Raw genomic sequence first — 23,137 nt, 5'->3', positions numbered from 1 at the left:
GAAGCTAGGGGAGAGGTCTGAGAAGAACAGATTCTCCTTCAACAGCCCTCAGAAGGAAGCAACCCTGCTAACACCTTGATCAGACTTCTAGCCTCCAGAACTGTGAGCAAGTTAATTTCTGGTTTTTGAGCCACCCAATCTGTGACACTTTGTTACGGAAGCCCTGGGACACTAATACAGAAGGGTTGCAGTTATGGGTAATGAGAAGGACCAGGGAATGACCATGGGAGTGAGTGGCTCAGATAGGGTAGAGGGCAAGGTCATTGGAAAAGAGGTCATGGAATGCAGAGGCCAAGGTATTGGGAGGATTACCTCTGTAGATATTGAGAGCTCTCAGAATTAGGACAGAATTAGCATCAGAGGGGGTGACAGTGAGGCAGGAGCCAAAACCTCAAGAAATAAGAGGAAGTAACCCAGAGATTGATAGACAAGTGGAAAAGAGGGGCATGGTGGGTGGAATAGTCCGTTGACATGAGATTCAAAGCTGAGGGACTTTAGGGAAGAAAAACGGTCTGAAAGCACTGAGGAGTACAGGGGGTGCCCACACACCCGCTGGCCTTATGGCACAGGGGCTGAGGGAGAGACAGCAGTGCCCACTTGAGAGGTCTGCAGGGAGGGCATCCTCAGGGAGACCCAGGAGGTCAAAGGGAACATTCAAAGAGGCTGTGTCCATGAGAAGTTTGCTGATGAAGAGCCATGAGCTTGAGAGGACCCAGTGGAAGGGTTTCGGGAGACGGGAACAGAGCAGGGAATGTGCAGGGCTGTGAGGATCAGAGTGTGGGAGACAAAGGGTCATCCCGTGTCAAGAGGATAGACTACAAAATATGGTGGCATGTTTATCAAGTCACCACCGAGGGACTCTTTTTTCACTGTAACCTTTTATACCTTTTGAATTTCATATCATGTGCATGGGGAAAGTGGTGACGATGTGGAATGGTCACTGCAGACAGAGCAGAGGGACCAGGGTAAGGACAAGTCAAGGATTTTTCAAAGGAGGCTGGAGCCCAATGGAGGCTGAGAAGCAGAAATGTCCAGTGGCACAATCTGCAGGAAAGTGGGATTTTTGTGGTTCCTGTTTCTTCTCTTAGTAGGGTGCAGAGGCCTGGTTCTAGGACTAGAAAAGGAAGATTGTGGGCTTAGTGCAAGGATGGGCTTTGTTGAGGTGGCTGGTGATGTCATCCACCATAGGCTCCAGCCTGAGCAATAATAATAACATATAAGAACAAACACATACACAGCATTTACAGTGTGCCAGGCACTGTTCTAAGGGCTCACACATATTAATTCAGTTCATCCTCACCACAGCCTTTTGTGGGTATTATTTTTATCCCCATTTTAATATGAGAGTGAGGCTTAGAGAGCTTAGCTAAGCTGCCCAAGGTCAAAGCTTGTCTGTGGAAGACCTGTGATTCAAACTCAGGCAGTCCAGCTCCAGAGTCTGCATTAAACAAAGACAGGTTATGCCTGAGGGGCCTTGAAAGGAGCAGGATAAAGTGGAGGGGTTAAGGGGCAGGACTGGAGTTTCAATGCACCCAGAATGCAAGGGAGAGAGCATGCGAGAGCTGGGACGATGTGGGCTGTGAACTGAGAGTGGCAGAGTAGACTTCTATACTCTGAGGCTAGCTGAAATGAGCCAGAAGTGAAAGTCCTGGGAGGGGTGAAGATCGAGGAACCGGGCAGTGGGTGGCGGAGGGCCACCCACAGGAGCACAGTTGAACACGGGTCTCTGGTAAGCGCCGCGGATGATTCCAGCGGGAGGGTGAGTGGGCAGGGAAGAGTCCGAACAGAGGGCAGCTGGGGCCTAAGGTGGCAGAAGCCACCAGAAAATCGGGTTTCTGTCGTTAACTCGTAGGGTAGCTAACAGGGTAGCACTGGGGGCCTTCTCTAAGGCAGAAGCAATCCAAGGAGTTATTTAAAAGCCTCAAATTCAAGTATGCCGCATATGTTCTTTGTTTGAGATTCTTCAACTTGAAAAGAAAGATATCATTTCGTATGGAACAGTCGGAAAATACATGGCCACCAGGTGGCGCAATAGCGGCAGCGCCCATCTAATTGGTTTGCAGGCCTGAAGTGCCACTCTGTGGCGAGAAGACGAGATGCAGGGTGCCCTCCCTTCACCCCTGGTGACCATCACACCGCATCCTGGCTACTCACTCTCTCCCCACACCCAATACACGCGTTGCACAAAGTACAGAGAACATGAATATGTGGAGTTGGACGGACATAAACTGTCCCTGTCAGAGTCTGTTTCACCTGGAACCTCCCTCGCCAGTCCAGCCCCAGCTGGACCTCAGGGTGGGCACTTTTCCCACAGCCAGTCCCAAGGCAGGCAGCATTGGCAAGGGAGCAGAAGGGACTCTAGGCCTGGTTTGCCTCTCTCTTCCTGCCCCTTCCGAAGTCAGGACACTCTGCAGGGGCCCTCCCGCCCCACGCCGGGCCTCCCCTTTTCATTCCTTCATTTCCTCATGCACCCACACTGTTGTTCACACAAGGAACATTCATTGGGCACCTAGTAGGTGTGAACACTGAGCTAACTAAACCAGGGGCCCAGGGATAAATGTGGCATGTCCCAGCCCTTGGGACTCACAGTTCTAGTGGGTGATGCCAGTCACTGGGTGATGGATCGTAGGAGAGCGCGGGTAGTGCTCTGATGGAGGGTGCCCGGATGCTGTGGAGACCACAAAAGGGGCTAAAACCCAGTCTTGGGGGCTCAGAGAAGGCTTCCTAGATGAGGTGGTATCAAAACTAAGAACTGCAGGGTGGGTATGATGAGTCAGGCCAAGTGGGTGTGGGTGAGAGTTCTAGGCAGAAAAATAAAAATACCAAGGCCTAGCAGTGAGGGATCAAATGGAACATTCTAGCATAAATATGAGTTTATTATAGCTGGAGGACTAAAAGATAAGAGGGCAGAGGTAAGCAGGAGACTTGAATGTATGATGGGAAGTTTGGACTTTATCCTGACAGCAAAAATGAGTCATTGAAAAGTTCAGTGCTCACTATCAGAAAGATTCGTCTAGAAATAGTGTGCAGAGTGCACGGGAGAGACCCAAGGCTGGGGACTGGGAGGGCGGTGAGGAGGCTGGAGTAATATTCCAGGCAAGATTCAGTAGGGCCTGCACCTAGGCAGCAGGAGTTGAGTTTGAGGGTAGTGCACAGATTTAAAAGATTTCCATATGCTCCTTAAATGGTGAGGTTCCTGGAGTTCCACTGGTCTCACTCAATCTTCATAAAATAATGCCTTTGAGATGCACCTGAGTTGTATGTATCTATAGCTTTTCCTTTTTATTGCAGAGTAGCATTCCATCGCTACTCTGCATGTATTTACATGCATGTATTAGTTAGTTTGTACATTCCCCTGTTGAAGGATGTTTGGATCGTTTCCAGTTTTGGGCTATTACAAATAAAGCTTCTCTGAACATTCTGTCCAGATTTTTGCGTGGATACAAATTTTTATTTCTCTAGGATAAATACCCAGTAGTGCAATTGCTATGTTGTATGGTTAATACATGTTTAATTTTATAAGAAACTGCCAATTGTTTTCCAGAGGTTGTACCATTTTACCTCACCACTTGGCAGTGTGAGGGATCCAGTGGCTCCACATTCTCATCAGTACTTGGTTTTATCACAATTAACCAAAAAAAATTTTGGCCAGCCTCATCAGTGTATAGTGGTATTTCATGGTTGACTTCATTTGCATTTGCCTAACACCTAATGAGGTTTAAGAGCTTTTCATGTGCTTATTTGCTATTTCTGTATCTTTTTTGGTGAAGTGTCTGTTCAAGGAGCTGACTCGTTTGTATGGGTTTAAAATGTGCCAAATCATCCACATGTCTATCCCTGACTTCTCCCCCGAGCTTCAGATTTATATGCAAAGGCCTCCTGGCACCTTTGTGGAAATCCCTGATGGTGCCCTCCCCAGCATGTTCAAAACCAAAAGTGCCATCCCACCCCCAGTCCTGGGCTTCCCCAGTGGAAGAGCTAACACTTGGAGGATTTACTACGTGCCAGACACCGTACTGAGTGCTTTCTTTACATGTTTTAATTAACTTAATCCTCACAATCATCCTATGAGGTAAGTGTGTTTTTACCTCCGTTTTACACATGGGAAAATGAGACACAGAAAGGCTGACTGATTCTCCCAAGTTTGCAGAGCTGGCAAGTGGCTGGTAGGACCATCCGGACACCTGAGAGTTACCCTAGATTCTTCTCTCTCTCCTTTCTGCATCTATTCATTCACTAAGGCCTGGACATTTCACCTCCTGAATATTTTATTTCATTGTCTATCTTCCTATCCTTACAACTACTGCTCTATTTCAGACCATCTTTTCTCTTGCCTGGACCATCGCTAAGTACCTTTTTTTTTTTAAACTATTATAGAAAATTTCAACCGTACAAAAAAGTAGAGAGAATAGTACAGCGAATATGTCCATTGCCCAGCTACGACCAATATAAACTCATGACCATTCACTTCACCTATACCCTCCACTCCCTGCTGCCACCCAACCTCATTATTTATTTATTTATTTATGGCTGTGTTGGGTCTTCGTTGCTGCATGCAGGCTTTCTCTAGTTGCAGCGAGCAGGGGCTACTCTTTGTTGCGGTGCACGGGCTTCTCATTGCAGTGGCTTCTCTTTTTGCAGAGCCCAGGCTCTAGGTGCGCGGGCTTCAGCAGTTGCGGCACGAGGCCTCAGTAGTTGTGGCGCATGGGCTTAACTGCTCCACAGCATGTGGCATCTTCCGGGACCAGGGCTCGAACCCGTGTCCCCTGCATTGGCAGGCGGATTCTTAACCACTGCGCCACCAGGGAAGTCCCTAACTGCATTATTTTGAAGCGAATCTCAGACAGCAGATTAATACATCTATAGATATTTCAGTATGCACCTCTAAAAGATAACTTTTAAAGAACATCATCACAATTACATGATTAGCAGTATTTATATTAATCATATTATATACTTAGCATTAGCAATACTTTAAATCCTCAACTATCTAGTCCGTATTGGTATTAGTTATCTATTGCTACGTAACTTAGTGGTTTAAAATAACAATGAACATTTATTGTCACTCAGTTTCTGTGGGTCAGGAATTCAGGAGCAGCTTAGCTAGTTCCGGCTCAGAGTCTCCTGAGATTGCAGTCACTTGAAAGCTTGACAGTTCCTGGAGGATCTGCTCTCCAGGTGGCTCAATCACACTGGCTGGCAATTCAGTGCTGGCTGTGGCTTGGGTCCTCTCTGCAAGCACTCTCCACCGGGCGGCTTGAACGGCCTCAGAACCCATGCCTGGTTTCCCTCAGAGCAAGTGCACCAGAGAGCCAAGGAGGAAGCTGCAATGCCCTTCATGACCAAGCTTCGTAAATCACACAGTTCTGCAGTATTCATCCCATTATATGTACCAGCCTGCTTCCACGTAGAGGGTATGAATACCAGGAGGCCAGGATTTTTGAGGAGTGGGTGGGCATCCTGGAGAATGGTTACCACAGGTTCAAGTTGCCCCAGTTCTCCCTCTCTCTCATTTACAGTTGGTTTATTTGAATCAGGATCCAACTCAGGTCTACATCATTGCCATTTTCTTGATATGGCTCGTAAGTCTTAACCTCTAGGTTCCTTTCCCTCTATTTTTTTTTTTTTTTTAATTTCGTTCTTCCTTCTTAGCCTTTTCTTTTTCTTAAAAAAGAATCTAGGGCTTCCCTGATGGCGCAGTGGTTGAGAGTCTGCCTGCCGATGCAGGGGACACGGGTTCGTGTCCCGGTCTGGGAAGATCCCACATGCCCCGGAGCGGCTGGGCCTGTAAGCCATGGCCGCTGAGCCTGTGCGTCTGGAGCCTGTGCTCTGCAACGGGAGACGCCACAACAGTGAGAGGCCCACGTACGAAAAAAAAAAAAATCTAGGTTGTTTGTCCTTAGAGCTTTACTAGATTTTGCTGCTTGCATCCCCATTATGTCATTTAACATAGTCCTCTGACCCGTCTTCCCTGTAAACTGGCACTTGATCTAGAATGTAATATGCCTGAGATTCAACTTTTTTTTTGGATGTGTTGCTTACTTCCATCAGGAGGCATATGTCAGGTTGTCTCTTAATATGATGTTGGTGGCTATTGATTATCATCTCCTAGCTTAATTATTTCGTCAGAGGTTTAAAGTAGTGATACTAATCCTATAATTCCTTCGTGTAATAGCTGGAGTACTTCTATAGAGAGAAACTTTTTCTTACTTTTTGATTACCCTGAAGTACACTTTATACAGAAAAGAAAGGATAAATGCTGCTGTTTATTGACGAAGTGACTGGTTTCTAGCATCCACCAAAGCTGACCAATATTTTAAAAATATCATGAACTTCTGAGTTTATTGATGCTCAAATTATCCCATCTTTGGCCAGGAGGAGCCTCTTTAGATTAGCCCCTGAGTCCTTTTGAATGATACTATAGTAGTCATCTTTGACAGGTCCTTTGCTTTTTTCTGGCATAACATTGTTCCAGGTTCATCTTATACATTTCTTGGGCCATTTCTCCAAGGAGCTCTGCTTCCTTTTAGTGAGATAGGAGAGAGACCACATCTGGGCAGTAGTGTATAATTGCCTTTCAACTAGCCCCTTTCCCCCAGTCTACTCTCTAGTCGCCTGAGATGTGAGGATGCAAATCTGACCATTCCCTTGCTCAAGAAGCCCTTCAATGCTCTCCGCTGCCGTCAGGACAAGGCCAGCTCCTTAGCACGAAACAGCAGGCCCTCAGTTATCGTTTACCCCCTCCTTCTCATTTCCTACTGGTCCCCTCCATAAAATTTACAACCCAGCAATTGCACTCCCAGCACTCCCCATGCTGAGTCACACTCCTGTGCCTTTTCTCATACTAATCCCTTGACCTGAAAACACCCACTCCTACCACTGCCTTTCTAACCTCATCCCTTGTCTCACTTGACTCAGCCTTCGAGATTTCACCTAAGCTCAGGTTATCATCTCCAACACACTTTTCCCTGAATCAGGAGCAGGGCTGTCTCTGTTGTCCATGGCCCTGTGTTTACCTGTAAGAACTCAATGTCTGCATGTAGCTCTCCTGCACTGCTCCGCCATGACTGAAAAGCAGTAACTATATCCACCTCTAGCCCCAGCATGGAGCACATTACCTGACACCAAGTGGACGCCCCCATTTGATCCCCTGCTTCACAGAACAGACCGTCTATTCTCCCAGCACAGACACCCTTCCACTTCTGCTGCCCACCGATGCCCTCCCCGCTCTAGCTCAGCCTGCAGGTCTGCTAGGCGTGGAACGAGCTGTGTGTTAACCTCTTCTGTTTAACTTGTGACTGGTGGGCTAGTTGGGAGAAGACTAAAAGACTGCCCTGCTCTGGTTATAAAGATTGAGGGTGCGAAGATAGTACCTTAAACACCTCACATTTCCTACTCCACCTCAGCTGGGGCCTCAGCCAGGAGTCAGAGTAACAGGAAGCTGTTTACAATGAGGGTGACAACCAGAGAGCAAGTGTGACAAAAAGGAGTAACCTGACTGTAATGCAAATTTTGGTTTATAATCACATATATAAACTCTGTGAGGACAAGGATTTTTATATTTTCACTGATGATTTCTACCGTCGGGAATAGAGCCGGGCCCAGTGGGTGACCACAGATATTGCAGACCACGGTACTTGCAAAATGAGTGAATTGTCATGCCTTTTCCATTATGCATCCCCAAATGTCAAAGCTTGGCTGTATATTGTAACCAACTACACGTGCTGCTACCATGAACCCCCTATGATAAAGGCTGGGTAGGAGGAGGACCAGAAAAAGGCCTGGGCTGTGTATGGAACAGAGAATATCCCCAACATCTGTGGCAAGCTGGGGCTACAGACTGAGAGGCCCAAGTGGGGGTCTCTTTATTTCTATTCATACCTAGAGCAAACGTAATCCTATCCTACTCCCAGCCCCAAGAACAAGAAGTCAGACAGCACCCCAAACCTCCCGTTCAGCTGTGGCCTTGGATTTCACACACACTTACACAAGGAAAGGTTAAGGAATTTTCTTTATTTTTTACAAATTAAGACTATGTAGATTCCATATATTTCTGAATCAAAAACACCTTTGTCTTCACAGTATGAGTTAGAGAATGCAGCCTGAGCTGGAAACCAAAGAACTCGAAAAGAAAGTGATAATTACAGTGATTACTGTATTAAAAACCTGTTAGGCATTTTCTTTAAAAGTAGTTTTTTACATCTTGTCATTCTTGGCACTGTTTCTAAAGAAAAACTCCTCATCCCAAGCAAAAAAAGCACAAGAGGTGGAGTTTGGCTTCAGGAGATGTAACTCAGATTCTCAGGCCTAGCAGAGAATCAACAAATGTATGGAGGGTTGCTATTGGGGGCTGAATGGGAAGGAAATCCCTTTTAGTAAATTCTCAAGCCACAGGCTGGAGACAGCAGCTAAATCAGAGGGCAGCATCCTCTGCAGAAGTGAGCCATTCCGAGTGGCATGCCACTCCAGGAATCACACAGCCTGGGAACAAAACTGTTTCATGGAATGGCACAGTGATGTGGTGCGCTGTGAACCAGTAGCCACTGGGTCAAACTGTGTACTGGTTGTGAACAGGGAAAGCCAAAAATGGTGTCCTACTAGCAATGAGTTTTCGATGGCTCAGTTCCCCTTACATTGAAGCCCTGTGAGTAGCCAGAGCCACAAACGCTCCCAAGGCTGTCTGACCTTCTGTGCCAGCTGGCTGTGGCAGCTCACAGGGAAGGAGCTGGTGACCCCATTAGTACTACCCCCCACACTTGCAAACACAGAGCTGTAGGAAAGCAGAAGTCTTGCAGGTTTGGTCACCCAGCCCCTGCCTAAAGAAGGCTGCAGATTTCCAGAAACAGGTGAACAGACCAAAACCTGAATGAAGTGCATCTGTAAAATGGACATATATCTACTGCCCCAAATCTCTGGCCTGACACTACCTATTAGTGCCCAAGATAAGACAAAAACGCACCTAAGGACTGTTATGAATGCTGCCTCCCAAGCCATCACGGCCCATGCCACTGGTGTGAACAAAGACCCACTCAGTTAATGGGGGAGATACTACTCTCCTCTGCCCCAAACAGGCCCTCATCTGAGTCTGGCAGGATTAGTCACAATTACCTCAGAGGCTCAGCCATGCCCCTTCTCTATCCTTCCTCTCCCGGGACCCTTAATCACAGCCACCTGGTAGAGGCCACTCAGTAACCAAGGTAGTGATCAATCTAACAAAAAAAAAGGGCAAGTCTGGGAACTCTACATTATATCTTGCCATACATAATTAGCCATTTCATAGATGCCTGCCAAGAATTTCCCTTTGTGCTGAAACCCTCCCACCGCACGGATGGAAAGCAAGCAGATTCCGAGGGCCAGACAAGGGACTGGAAAGGGAACCCACACAAATCCACACTCCTTTCATGACAGCAAGGCAGAAAGGCATGTCTGCCGGAGTCGGACCAGCAGTGACTCCGGCAGCTCAGGGGAAGCAAAGCATCCACCAGAAGAGGCTTTTCATGTTCTCTGCAGGGGTTGGCAGCTCAGACATAATAAGCCTGAGTAACAATGGGACCAGCAAACGTCTTTCCAATGGAAAACACACTGCCTAGTCCCACAGGAAATGCGCATAAAGCAAACAACGCTGCGGGAAGAAGGGCCAAGCAAGGCGTCTCTACCAAACAGTTCAGGTCCACTGGGTGAAGCACAGTCGCCAAGGCGGACTGCAGATCCCGCTCATCACGGTGGACTGGCTGCCTGAGCAGAGGAAGAGGCTAGGGGTGGGGGATGACAGAAAAGGGAGCGGGGAAGAGCCCCAAAAATATGAAGCCAAACTCCAAACTATATTTTGCTAATCAGTTTTTTGATCAAAAAATTCAAAACAGAGAAAACCACAAAGTACAAAAGCTTTTCCGATGCTTTTCATTATCACAGAACACGCCACCTGTAATGTGTGCAAAGAGGAAATGAGGGGCGGAGGGAGAGGAAGTCAGACTGGGGAAGGCTGGATGGTCATTTCACTTCTTCTCCTTCTTCTTATCCTAGAAATGGAGGAAAATTACCCAATTAACTTCTGGCATTGACATTTAAGCTAAAACTCTCGAGTCAGCCGATACCTCACTGCCTTTGGTTAGTGACTGGAAGGGATCCAGACAGTAAAAAGGGAGGAGAGATGCTCCTTCAGTATAGGAGGAACTAAATCTTAACCATCTTCTGCTGGTGGTCTCCCAAGGTGCTACAGACTTGACAACAATAAAGGTCAAGCAGCTGTTCCCGTTGCTACCCCATGAGTAGCTAGGTGGGCTGCCTAACCACTCCTGGCTACTCACAACCACGACAGCTCAGATCCCAACCACTGAAGGCTGCAGACTTGCGGTCTACCCTAAAATAACTAAACCAGAGGCCAAGACCAAGCCAAGATCAACTTTCCATTAGGCCTGAGAAGAAAGCATAAATCCTCAGCATAAATTAGCATTCGAAATAATACAGTCCAGTTGAACTCTTCATTGCACTGGGGGAAGCCCAGGGTATCATTACATGGATGAAAAGGATGTTGTTTTGACTGAAACTGGAGGACCTGCTTGGTCCTCAGTCCAATCGCGGTACAGACCAGACAGAGGACCACCAATCCCATCTGGTCAACTGCTTCCATCATCACTGCACCGACTCACATTCCACCTTAAGTTCTGTAAAGAAAGGCCTGTGCTTTCATTTGCTCCCCTACTACTGGAGTGGATGATGTTTGCCACTCACTAACCCTATATAGAATGCCTCTCTTGAAAAAAATTAAGACTAACAAATGGGTAAAATTGGCCTATTTCTAAAATATATATACAAAAGCTGGTGGTATTATATAAATCCTCTAGGATATCTTTTTAAGTCACAACTATCTTTACAGCCTTTAAATTCCTCATAGAGTAGACTGTTTCTTGTTGCCACTAAAGCTCTTTTCCTTTTGATACTAATCTCAGGGATTCATTTAAAAAAGAAAAAAAAAAAAAGGATGATTTTTACTTGTTCCTTTTTCTCCAACAGCTAAAGACTTCTAGTTGAAGTCTTACTCAGTGGCTTGCCTTACAGTTACCCTGGACCCACACAGTGTGAGCACGTTCTCAAGCTTTAAGTACACAGAGATGCTGATCTTTCATCTTTGGGTGGTGCTAACCTTCTCATTCATAGCCAGGATCATCATGAGTTTTCTGAAGAGAGTAACGAAATCTAAGAAGAGGTCAACGCAGTGCCTGAAAGAGAAGAACCAGGTCACAAACTGCACTTCCCACTTTCCTTTATCCACAAGCCCACAAAGGTGCAGAACACAGAAACCCTGCCCCACCCCAAGAGTCAACTTCACCAGCACTCCACCACCAACTAAGTAAAACTCTAGTGTCTGAGATCCTCTTCAACTCAGTGAAGCCACGGAGCACAGACAAAAGAAAATTTAGACTCTGCAGAGGCCTAAGTCTGAACCCTGGAACTACCATTAACTAGTTGAGATTTTGAGAGGATTACTACATTAAAAAAATTATATGCATATCTTCTTCTCATTGTTAAAGGTTTAAAGAATACAACAGTATTAAGAGTAAAAGGTGAAAGATTCCTTTCCCTCTCCTCTGCCTAGAGGTAACCACTATTCAAAGTATGGATACTTAAATACATATTATTAGTCCAACTTTTAAAAATCTGATGTCTTTCAGGAATTGAGGGAAACGATGCTTTTTGGTGCACAGTTCCAAAACCATGAATATCCTATCATGTATGCCCCTGAAGGCTGTGGCCACATAAGTCAGCCAGTGCCATCTGGTCCACTCATTCCTACTGATGTGGAAAGAAAGGGGCGTCAAGCAAAAGATCATCCCAGAGAATCAGAAGAGAGTCATCGAATGGAAGAGTATGCCTCCCCGCTTCATACTCATTAAAGACCAGGTTTCACACTCACCAGATATAATCTTTATCTCCATTTTCAGCCTTTTCAATAATGAGTTGAGTATCAAAAAGGACAAAGCCACACATGACCACCAGTCCCACATACAGGTTTGCCTAACAAAAGAAGAATGAGATGAGGTTACCATGTGGTAGACATTGTAGAGAAAAAACAGCCATACCTCTTTCTGGCCCTTGGCCACTTGAAAGTACATCGAATGCTAACCCTACTGACATTAACATTCGTGGGAACTGAAGCCCACAGTGAAGACCATATTACTTCCCTAGGCACAACTCTGCACTTATTTTTCCAGGTCACTGGAAGAGCTTCCATCATTTTAACAAGGAGCCACTGCTGGACTGGCTTTAGAAAAATTATCTCTGAGCAAACCATCTCCACGGCAATGTCCAACCCCTGTTCAGTTTGTACTTCCACCTGTAGCAGAAGGCTCCGTCCTGGGAGGGTGAGTGGCGAGGATTCAAGAGCACTGCCCCACAAAGATGAGAATTCTTAGTCTATCTTGGCTATAGGGGGTTAAGCAAGAAAAAGAAATGCAAGGTAAATGGCTGCTGCAAAAGTATATGCAAATCTCACCTGGAAAAGCCAAAAGGATCCGAAGAAAAGATTCCCCAGGGAAGACAAGAGCATCAGGCTCATGGCCGACATCAAGATACCTATAAGAGAAGACAAAAAGCCATCTTGAGAAAAGCCGAAGCTAAGCAGAGCAATCCCATTAAGGCCATTCTTTACTTGCCCCCCAAAATGAAGGCTTTCAATTTCAACCCAACAGTCACAAGTTGGAGGTTAGGGGAAAGGTCCTAGTGAGAATTCTGGCTAAAGTGGAGACTCTCTCCCTATTTTCCAGTCCACACATACCTCCCAGAAAGAGGTAGCTACGGCGCCTGGCATAGAGTGCACTCAGGGTGAAACAGGTGAAGATCATTGCTGTGCCCAGGAAGGCGGTGGGAAGGATGCTGTTAAGGGAAAAGACCATTATATCAAGGGCTACAGGTATACAACCTATATTTAGAAGGTATATTCATAAGACACTAGTAACAGTTACCTGGGGTTGATGGCAATGCACAAGTCCAGAGCAGGGCCCAGGCCAACTCCTAGAAAACAAAAAGCCGCAAAACACAGCATTAACACCAATTTCTGAAGAGGATTCTCATCCAAAAGCTGATCATCAATAGCATGGGCATGCCTACAGTCCTAGAAAACAACAAAACAAGTGGACTAACGTAATTAAATCTTTCTCTCTTCCATCCTTAACTGTTTTCCAGAGAACAAATACTCGACTGAGTTATTTATGGACAGACCTGCACAACTGTCCCCTTGGCTGAAAATCATAGATGACCCAGTAGGAATAGACATTAGGAAAAATGAAGCAGGCACGTCAAACATTTTCCAGCTAAATTATAAGGCTGCAAAACTCTGAAGAGCAGTGATGTGAGACTGTAATGTAGGCCAGATCAGGAATTAGATGAAAAGGATAAAGAGCAAAGCAGTGCCTTGTGGCCAACAACCTGTAGTCATGAATGCTGACTCCCTCTCTAGAAGAAAAGGCCAGACCGGTTCTGCAGGTGGACACCTGCCAACAGGAGGGTGCAGCAGCAACCTGTTCCAGCTCCAACATCTCCTCTACTCTGGCTTTTCTCTCCTTCTGATAATCCCACCCCTTTAATACCTTCAAAAACTAGCTTTCCCTGATCTAAAAATCTTAATCTCTAAATCCCTTCCTTTCTACAATTTCTTCAACACTGTATAGATTAGACGCACTCAGAACGAGTTGTACTAACTCAAATGTTGCTTTGCAAGTATTTTTACTATGTACCTTGAGACCTGTTTTCCTTAATGACAATTCTAGAAGATCTGCGCTTTTAATTCTTTTCTTGAGAATCAGCAAAGTGCCCTGTAGGATGGATCTCAATGTATGACTTTAATTAACTGTCCACAAGATTCAGAACAGATGCTCCTATGATAGTTGCCAGTGTGAGTTCAACTAAGTCAGATTCTTGGCCTAGTTTAGTCCCATGTCCACCATTAACAAGTTATGCTACCTAAGCTCTTAAACCTCATTCATTCAAGCATACAAATGCTTATTTTTGGATACAAAAGTAGAAGTCACAGACACTAGTCACAAAGAGCCCTCTAGATGGGAAAGCAAGATGCACCTATATGAAATAAGAAAGCAATACAAGGCACACTCAAATACAAGATAGGATGGTACAGTGTGCCAGTTGGGGTGCATCTGAATAAATATATATCTTGGGCCTTAATCTAAAGAGATACTAAAAATACAGTGTCCCTCCCTCAAAATTAAACCAATCCCTTAACATACCTGTAAGGAAAGCAAATCCAGCAAGAAGTCCCAGTCTTTTTTGCTCAGTTTCATGGCTATGAGGTGTTGCCATCAGCCAAATCATCAACCCCAGGGAGCCCAAGGCAGAGAGCAGGCCAGCCTGTCAGATCCAGTCAATAATTAAACACTTGAAAGTATCAAATTTATTTTGCAAGAGACCTTATTGGGTTCAAATATTCACTTGGACTTCCTAATATTTGCCTCTAACCTGGAGGCAGCAGAAAAGGCAGTGAGGGCTGAGGAGAAAAACCAGAAGCTTAAAGGACAAGGTCAGGACCACGGTGGATGCTGGAGGCAGTCCATCAACTGTAACTGCCCAAGTCAAATTATGAGTCTGACCCAAGAAACAGAAAAGATGAATCAAAGTGACAAGTGCTTGAAGCATATTCCAATCTGCAGAACAAGTAGGAATGACCTCTCTTTGATCACTTTAAAACACACACACACACACACACACACACACACAAATGTATATACACACACACAGAAAAAACTGAATGACTGTGCTCCCCTCTCAAATTCATGTTTAAATCCTAACCCTCAATTTAATGGTATTTGGAGGTGGGGTCTTTGGAAGGTGATTAGATCATAAGGGTGGAGCCTTCACAAAGGGAGATTAGTGACCTTATAAAAGAGATCCCAGAGAGCTCCCCTGCCCCTTCTACCATGTGATGACACAGGAGAAGCTGGCCCTCACCACAGAACAAATCTGCCAGCACCTATCATGATCGTGGGCTTCCCAGCCTCCCAAACTCTGAGAAACATTTGTTGTTTAAGCCACCCAGTTTATGGTATTGTTATAGCAGCCAGAATGAACGGAGACAGAGAGTAAGAACCAAAATGTTAATTTAGGATGATGGGATTATATTTACTTCTTATCACTAGTCTGTTTTCTAAATTCTCTACAATGAACATGCATTATTTTTATAAGAAGGAAAAAAAATTTGTTTTAAAGCAAGTGGGAAAAGTTACAAGCATTAGAAAGAGAGGAAAATCATCAAGGATGTATGTAGACACCAAAGTTTCTTCCTTCTTTTAAAGGTAGAGTCAATCCTCAGTTTTCACAGTAGTTCTGCTCTATACAGCCACTGTAAGCAATGAATCAGTGATACTGAACAAATGCTCCTGGAGGAAATAAAGGTTTAAGCTCTTTCGAGCCTCCTGTCACATTTTTATCAACTGGTCGATACAAAACCTTGTTGTGTATGTCTTTTCTGTTTAAAGACACTTGGATATATACTGTCGACTCATCAACATAGAACTCGTGCCCAGCCGCACTGTAATTCATGCCTGAACAAAGCTTATCTAACACACGTATTTTCTCTATAAGGCACATCACAGTCTTGCACTTAGTAATACCACTCAGCACTTTTTAGCACTATGCCTGAGGCCATTTTAAACATCAAAATCACCAAGAAAAATTATAAAAACGCAGAAAATGTGGCACTAAATAGACTATGAAAAAGACACTTGTTTACAGTATGAGAGCTTGAAAGAAGGCAGTGTTGCCACATTCAACCTCAGCTAGAACATGGTGCAATGGACAGCTCGAATTTTTTGCCAATCTGTGTATGGCTGCAAAGGTCCACAAAAGCACCATTAGAACCGATTTTAGGGTTACAAATGAATTTTGCTGAGTAGGTAAATCACAAATATGGAATCCATGAATAATGAGGATGACTATATTTCACTATATTACTTAAAAAAACAAACAAAACACAACCAGAAACCAAAAGGGCCACTTTTGCCTAAAAGGCAGAATATGTTTTAGTGAACTTGAGGGATCAAAGCCCTATCTTTGAGTGTCTAGAGTAATTTTTCACACAACCTCTGCCAGGAGGTGCCTGAGCATGGGGATGCCTGATCATGCCACTCCTCAGCAGTGCCAAATGCCAACACAGCCACACCCCTGTACTTAGACTAAAAAGGTCACTCCAAAAGGGACAAGTCTTGGTTAGTGAGTTTCAAACTTTGAGTATTCCTCAACCATCCCTTTTATTGCTTCTAGCCAAACTCAAACTCTCACTCAACAAAGGAAAATGAGTTTCTCAAAGAATAAAATGGGCCAAATCCTTAAAGGTCTCAACCCTGTCTCTCCTGATAATCATACAGTCAGTGTTTTGTATCCAAGTACTACACAGTCATTCAGGCAAAAAAAGAGGAAGAAAAGATAAAAAGGTTACTGTGCAAAACCACCCCAGCACGCAGACCTCTCTCCAGTGGGTGGGGGTCTTGTGTGTCAGCAGCACACCGTTCAGTGTCAGGGTCAAAACATCCTGTTTTCAGTATCTAGAGAGGGCAGAGTTGGCAGAAAAATTAAATGGTTCTGCATGTCCTGATTTACAACTGGCTCTGGCTGGGTTCAGATCCCAAACTACTGAGAAGTATTAAGGAAGGACATAGGCTTGTACCACGCTAGTTTCTTCCTAATGCGATTTGGGCCACAGCAACTAGAGGAGAAAACTGCTCTTACCTGAATGAAATGGGTGACCACATGGACATAGGCCCCGGCAGCCGCCACAAACATACAGAGGGCAAAGCTGGCATAGACCTTCTTCAGGTGCTGCTGCGTCGAGGGGGTTCTAGGAAAGAATGTTGATAATGGCCATTACTCCAGGACCAATCTCATCTCTAAGCTAAGAATAATTTTCCTTCTTCTTCCCAGGGAATATGTGAAAGTTTTGGTACAATAAAAAAAGAATGCTTTGGGGGCTTCCCTGGTGGCGCAGTGGTTGAGAGTCCGCCTGCCGATGCAGGGGACACGGGTTCGTGCCCCGGTCCGGGAAGATCCCACATGCCGCGGAGCGGCTGGGCCCGTGAGCCATGGCTGCTGAGCCTGCGCGTCCGGAGCCTGTGCTCCACAACGGGAGAGGCCACAACAGTGAGAGGCCCGCGCACCGCAAAACCAAAAAAAAAAAAAAAAAAAAAAAAAAAAAAAGAATGCTTTGAAAACTAGGTTAACAAACAGAAAATCTTAAATGCTGAGGAAAGCCCCAATGCCCAAACTATGAACAATCATTACCCAAACTAAAATAACTAAATGGCTTTCCAGTGACCACACCGCAGCCCTTAGACTTTGGGTGCTTTTATCAGATCCTCTGGATTCTAGCAAAGTTAATATGTTAGTTTACACGTACAAAAGTTAATGCACCAGGAAAAGGAAAAGAAACAAGATATAAAGGGAAATGCAGTAAGGAAGTACAGTTAAGGTCAAAGCACTTACATGTGGGAAAATTTAAGGAGTGCATCAAAGTTGATCTTCCGATCAAATAGGTTCATGATGCTAGAGTCTGTGGGACACAGCCTCCACTCTGTGGAATCGAGGAAATAAGAAAAGTTATTTTAAAGATACAAGGACACACAAAATAACAACTTTCTTATGAAAAACAGCAACATACAAGTTTGGAAAAATGAAAGTTATATATAAAATCCCATTGCCCTAACACCACCACTTGCATTTTTATATATTTCCTTCTAGAATACGTTTGCAATCATACCCAACCATTTTAAAGGGGACAGAGGAACCCATCTTCTTCTCCCCAAACTGTTTCATTACTAGCATTTGATTTCTATTCTTTCAGAAGATAACCTGCCCCTTTAACATCTTTTTCTTTTTTTTTTTTGGCGTTACGCGGGCCTCTCACTGTTGTGGCCTCTCCCGTTGTGGAGCCCAGGCTCTGGACACACAGGCTCAGAGGCCATGGCTCATGGGCCCAGCCGCTCCGTGGCATGTGGGATCTTCCCCTACCGGGGCACGAACCCGTGTTCCCCTGCATCGGCAGGCGGACTCTCAACCACTGCACCACCAGGGAAGCCCCATCCTGCCCCTTTAAAAGACAGTTTGTTTCTTTGAGAAATTCTCTATTAGCAAGCTAGTTAAAGGGACCCAGTCTTACTGGAACATAAGGCAACTTGTCATTTTTTCAAGATGCCAGAGAATTCCCTCAGCAAAGGCACAGAAGTTTAAAAATAAAAAAGAAAAATTATAAAGCTGGGTCTGACACTAGGGATTGCATTTTTTAAATATACATTTAGAAACTTTCTACCCAATGCAATTTAGAACTGAACTGTAAGGGAGCCACAGTTTTAAAAAGAGGAAAGTTCCTCCATGAAAAAGAAATTTGTGCAGAGAGAATTTTTTAAAACACAATCTCAGAACCTTTCTTACAGAAGAGTGGGAATAGTACAAGGAATTTCTGCACACTTCACCCAGATTTCCTAAATGTTAGTGTGTCACCATATTTGCTTTATCCTCCCCCTCTATATAGCAATATATGGAGACCTTTTCCTAACTATGCAAGACACAATGCCTCTTTACATCTAAACACTTCAGTATGTATATTCTGAAAACAATGATCAAAATCAGTAAATTAACAATAATACAATACCATTACCTAATCTACAGACCTTATTCAGATCTTGTCAACTGCCCCAATTGTCATAAAGGGCATTTTAAAACTGAACTACAACCAGGTTACATTATATCAATACCATAAAGTCAGGATCTTAAGTTTTGCTCCCTCCCCTATCTCACATGCAATCCTAAATAAACACATTTAACCTACAGAACTAAAAATCTAATCAAGAACTTTCATCCTTCCTAAATATCAATCCTCCAGATTCTTATTAGATCCATAATACCCATTCATTTCAAATCAGCCAAAAACAGGGGAGAGGAGGGGATTAAAGCTAAGTTGTTTGAAAGACAGGCCTACTACTCACACCCATTCTATCAGCACCTAGCCTAATACTCAGCAAAATTAATCCAGGCAATGAAAGTAACAATCCCCAAAATGATTTCCCGAGGAATTCTGGGCCAGTGGAAAGATGCCATCCTTAGAGTTCACAAGCATCACTACCGCTTGTTTCCTGAGGCTCTCTCTCATATATGGAACAATTACAATGGCTGGCTTGCTTTCTCTGATTTCCTCTTTCCTTTCTCACCAACATCCCTACTCACCTCAACTGCATTGTTACTTTTGTTCTTAAGGATAGATACAGTGAGAAGCTGCAGAACCTACTAAACCTGTTCCTCTCACCTCTAAGTCACGGGGTTCTCGGCCCTCTTGATCTAGATGGAGCAATGGTTGCAGGCTATTGCACAGCCAACCAAAGCCTTCCATAACCATGATGAATCCGTCCTCTAGAGAACACACTTACAGGATGGCAGAATCCAGCACCTGGAAAGTGTCTTTGTTTAAAGCTTCCATTAACAGCCTTAATGACATCCCTAGAAAGAACTTGCAACAGCACTGAAGCAACCTTCAGAGCCAAGTTTCTCAGTATTCACAACAAAGCTAGAGTGCCTCTTGCTTCCAATTTCAAGAGTTCAAGTGTGTGTGGGTGTGTGTGTGTGTTAAATCCGCAAATACCCTGGGGATTATTAGTCAGAAAGGGGCAACACTCTGTAACCAGACCCCACTGAATGGAAACTGTGGGATGGGAGAACGTCAAGTTTGCTCTCTGGCATTTCCCAGGGGGTACTGACTGTCTCTCTTACAACTGCTGATGGAAAAACCAAAACCATCAAAGGTGAGGGTAGGGACAGAGGTATCAAATATGAATTTCTCCATGATTTAGTGCCTTGCAATTTAAAATCATTAAAAAATTAATTAAAACCAGTTTTCCAACATTACTACCAACTCTAAAATTTAAGTGAAATATGTAATCACCAAATTTTCTAGATGCAAAGGTACACAGCAATTTTAGTAGCAGCAGCTTCATGGGGAAAAATGCAATAAAGTATACATTTAATAAATATGACATGATGTATATATGACATAATTTCAGAACTGTTAAAATTAGAGGGGAAAAAAGTTAGGTCTTAGAATCAAGGAAATATATGACAGTTTGCTCTCGGTCTGTTCTAGACAGACAAGAACTAACATACAGATAAATAATGCGTTAAAACTGTTCTTAGGGCTTCCCTGGTGGCGCAGTGGTTGGGAGTCCGCCTGCCGATGCAGGGGACACGGGTTCGTGCCCCGGTCCGGGAAGATCCCACATGCTGTGGAGTGGCTGGGCCCGTAAGCCATGGCCGCTGAGCCTGCGCTCCACAACGGGAGAGGCCACAACAGTGAGAGGCCCGCGTAACGCAAACAAAACAAAACAAACTGTTCTTATAACTTTTGCCAGATAGACTAAACTTACCAGTTTTCTATCTTAGCCTCAACTACTTGTGCTCAGAAGCTGTAGAGAAAAGGTATCTACGTTTCAATGGTTCATATGCAAACTCAGCTGAACAAGATTAAATTGCATTCATAACTCAAAAATAGCAGCTCCCATACCAAAAGTATTTTCAGTCCCAGGGACAGACAGCTCTCAACAGGGCTTGAAGTATTCAAAACCATTAACCAGGTAACTCGGCTAACATTCCAGAGGGGCCCCCATAGTTAAGCGAAAATCTCGGTTTTAAAAAAAAAGTACAGGGAATTCCCTGGCAGTCCAGTGGTTGGCACTCGCATTTTCACTGCCGAGTGCCCAGGTTCAGTCCCTGGTCAAGGAACTAGGATCCTGCAAGCCGTGCAGCACGGCCAAAAAACTAAACAAAATAAAAATAAATGTAAAAGTACATTAAAATGATAAATTTTATGTTATATATATTTTACCAAAATAAAGGGAAAACGTATACTACAAGTTACTCAAAAATTATTCATTATAGGACTCCCCCTAACATACACTGAAGCCCATTACGGAACGGATACCAGCATTGGTCTGTCTCACCCTGGACCCCAACTCATAGAGTTCTATACTCAAATCTAAAACAGGGAGGTGGACAGTGCCTCAGAGACTCATGGGAAATTTGCCTGCACTGCATTTGTAAATGAGAAGTAAATGTTCAGGTGTTACATAACCAAATTCCTTTAATTTAGTTTAGAGACTCATTTTATGCCTTCATCCTTTGAAAGGCAGGATACCAAAACTTGTCAAAATTTGTCATGCATATATTGCTCAAGCTTTGTTGGAAGTGTCACCATCCGTGGTTCCCCAGGCCAGCCTCTCTGCCAGAGCCACCCGAAAACAAAACAAAAAACTTGTTGCACAATAGGACTTCCCTGGTGGCGAAGTGGATAAGAATCCCCCTGTCAATGCAGGGGCCACGGGTTCGAGCCCTGGTCTGGGAAGATCCCACATGCCATGGAGCAACTAAGCCCCTGTGCCACAACTACTGAGCCTGCGCACCACAACTACTGGAGCCCATGCACCTAGAGCCCGTGCTCCACAACAAGAGAAGCCACCACAAGAAGCACACACACCGCAACGAAGAGTAGCCCCAGCTAGCCACAACTAGAGAAAGCCCTCGTGAAGCAACGAAGACCCAATGCTACCAAAAAAACAAAAACAAAGAAACCCTTACTGCACAGGTTTATCAAGATAGAAAAACTCAAGTAAACACTTTGTTCTGAGTTAGGTATTCCTGGGGTCTGCTTTTGTTTGAGGAGGGAAGGGCAGCAGGGGCAGGTAGGAGGAGACAGATATTCTTATCAATTAACATCTTTGTCTTCTTACATATTGTTAAATCTCCTGTTGTTTTCTAAGAATCTTCCTTACCCATGTCCTAAAACAAAATATTATCAACAGCCAAGCCTTAAATTAAAAAAAAAAAAAAATTCTCCTCAATCTTATTCCAACAACTACTAAGTACAATGCATATGAAACATGGCCAAGTGGCCAAAAGCTATGCAAAACAATCATGCATTTAGTATTCATTTTAAAAAAATCCTTGCCTTTGACAAAGAAAAGCTTGCTGACTACTGGAGCCAGCCCAGAAGCTGCCTCAGTGTATACAATTTAACAACATTAAACCAACCAAAGAAACATTGTTCACACATTTAATTAAACATTCAGTGCACGAATTATATGGTTCTTCATTCCTGTTGTAGTAATTCAACCATCTTGAACCCTGTTCCCACACCCCCAAAAGGGACCAAATTGATACCTGAGAGAAGAAAAATCTCATGTGGTTAAACAAAAAAAGGTGGTGGTGGTGGGGGGGGGAATTGTAATTTTTTTTAGTAGTTCTTTCTACTGAATAGTTTGTAGACTCTACAACCATGTCCCTAGCATAGTGGTTAAGAGCAAAGCCTGCTGCGTTTGAATCTTGGCTACCTCCTTAGCTGTGTGATGGAGCAAGTTTCTGGCACTTAACCTCACTGTGCTTCAGTTTCCTCATTTGTAAAATAATAACACTTAATATTCCCTACTTCATACGGATGAGGACTAAGTGAGATAATACAACGTGCTAAGAATAGTGCTTCGTGCTAAGAATAGTGCTTCGTACATAAGACCAGCTCAATATATTAACCATTGTTTTTACTAGTGTAATTCATTACTCTCATGTCCTCAGTGCACAATTTTCCCCCTTTTCTTAAATTTTTGTTGTTGTTTATAATCATTTAATGAATGTTCCAAACACACCCTTCACAGGCTACAGGTGATGATTTTCCCTTTTAGAAGTCTAGTTTTAGGGACTTCCCTGGCAGTCCAGTGGTTAAGACTTCACCTTCCAATGCAGGCGGTAAGGGTTCAATCCCTAGTCCGGGAGCTAAGATCCCACATGCCTAGTGGCCAAAAAACCAAAACATAAAACAGAAGCAATATTGTAACAAATTCAATAAAGACTTTAAAAATGGTCCACGTTAAAAAAAAAATCTAGTTTTAGAAGACATTTATCATAGGCCTAACTTACATATGCTCTGTATTTTAATTTTAAAAATGTATTATTCAAGAATTAGAAATGAAAAAGGAGGAGCTTCCCTGGTGGCGCAGTGGTTGAGAGTCTGCCTGCCAATGCAGGGGACACGGGTTCGTGCCCCGGTCCGGGAAGATCCCACATGCCACGGAGCGGCTAGGCCCATGAGCCATGGCTGCTGAAC

At 44.2% G+C, this 23,137-nt stretch overlaps 1 protein-coding gene across 1 annotated transcript in view; it reads right to left on the bottom strand.

The window, feature by feature from the left end:
- Positions 1–7,993: 7,993 nt before the first annotated feature.
- Positions 7,994–23,137, bottom strand: part of TMBIM6 (transmembrane BAX inhibitor motif containing 6) — a 22,033-nt gene continuing 6,889 nt past the window's right edge. Inside the window, exons 2-10 of the mRNA XM_007452275.1 lie at positions 17,485–17,572; positions 16,735–16,843; positions 14,241–14,361; positions 12,963–13,011; positions 12,776–12,873; positions 12,494–12,573; positions 11,915–12,015; positions 11,144–11,219; positions 7,994–10,019 (exon numbers count right to left, since the gene is read on the bottom strand). Of these exons, the coding sequence (XP_007452337.1) occupies positions 9,996–10,019; positions 11,144–11,219; positions 11,915–12,015; positions 12,494–12,573; positions 12,776–12,873; positions 12,963–13,011; positions 14,241–14,361; positions 16,735–16,843; positions 17,485–17,540 (714 nt within the window). The 5' untranslated portion in view covers positions 17,541–17,572 and the 3' untranslated portion in view covers positions 7,994–9,995. The remainder of the gene's footprint in view (positions 10,020–11,143; positions 11,220–11,914; positions 12,016–12,493; positions 12,574–12,775; positions 12,874–12,962; positions 13,012–14,240; positions 14,362–16,734; positions 16,844–17,484; positions 17,573–23,137) is intronic.

This window comes from Lipotes vexillifer, unplaced genomic scaffold (assembly GCF_000442215.2).
Source record: "Lipotes vexillifer unplaced genomic scaffold, Lipotes_vexillifer_v1.1 scaffold422, whole genome shotgun sequence".
Classification (NCBI taxonomy): Eukaryota; Metazoa; Chordata; class Mammalia; order Artiodactyla; family Lipotidae; genus Lipotes; species Lipotes vexillifer.
Note: the sequence above shows the minus strand (reverse complement) of the source record. Positions and strands in the feature narration are given on the sequence as shown.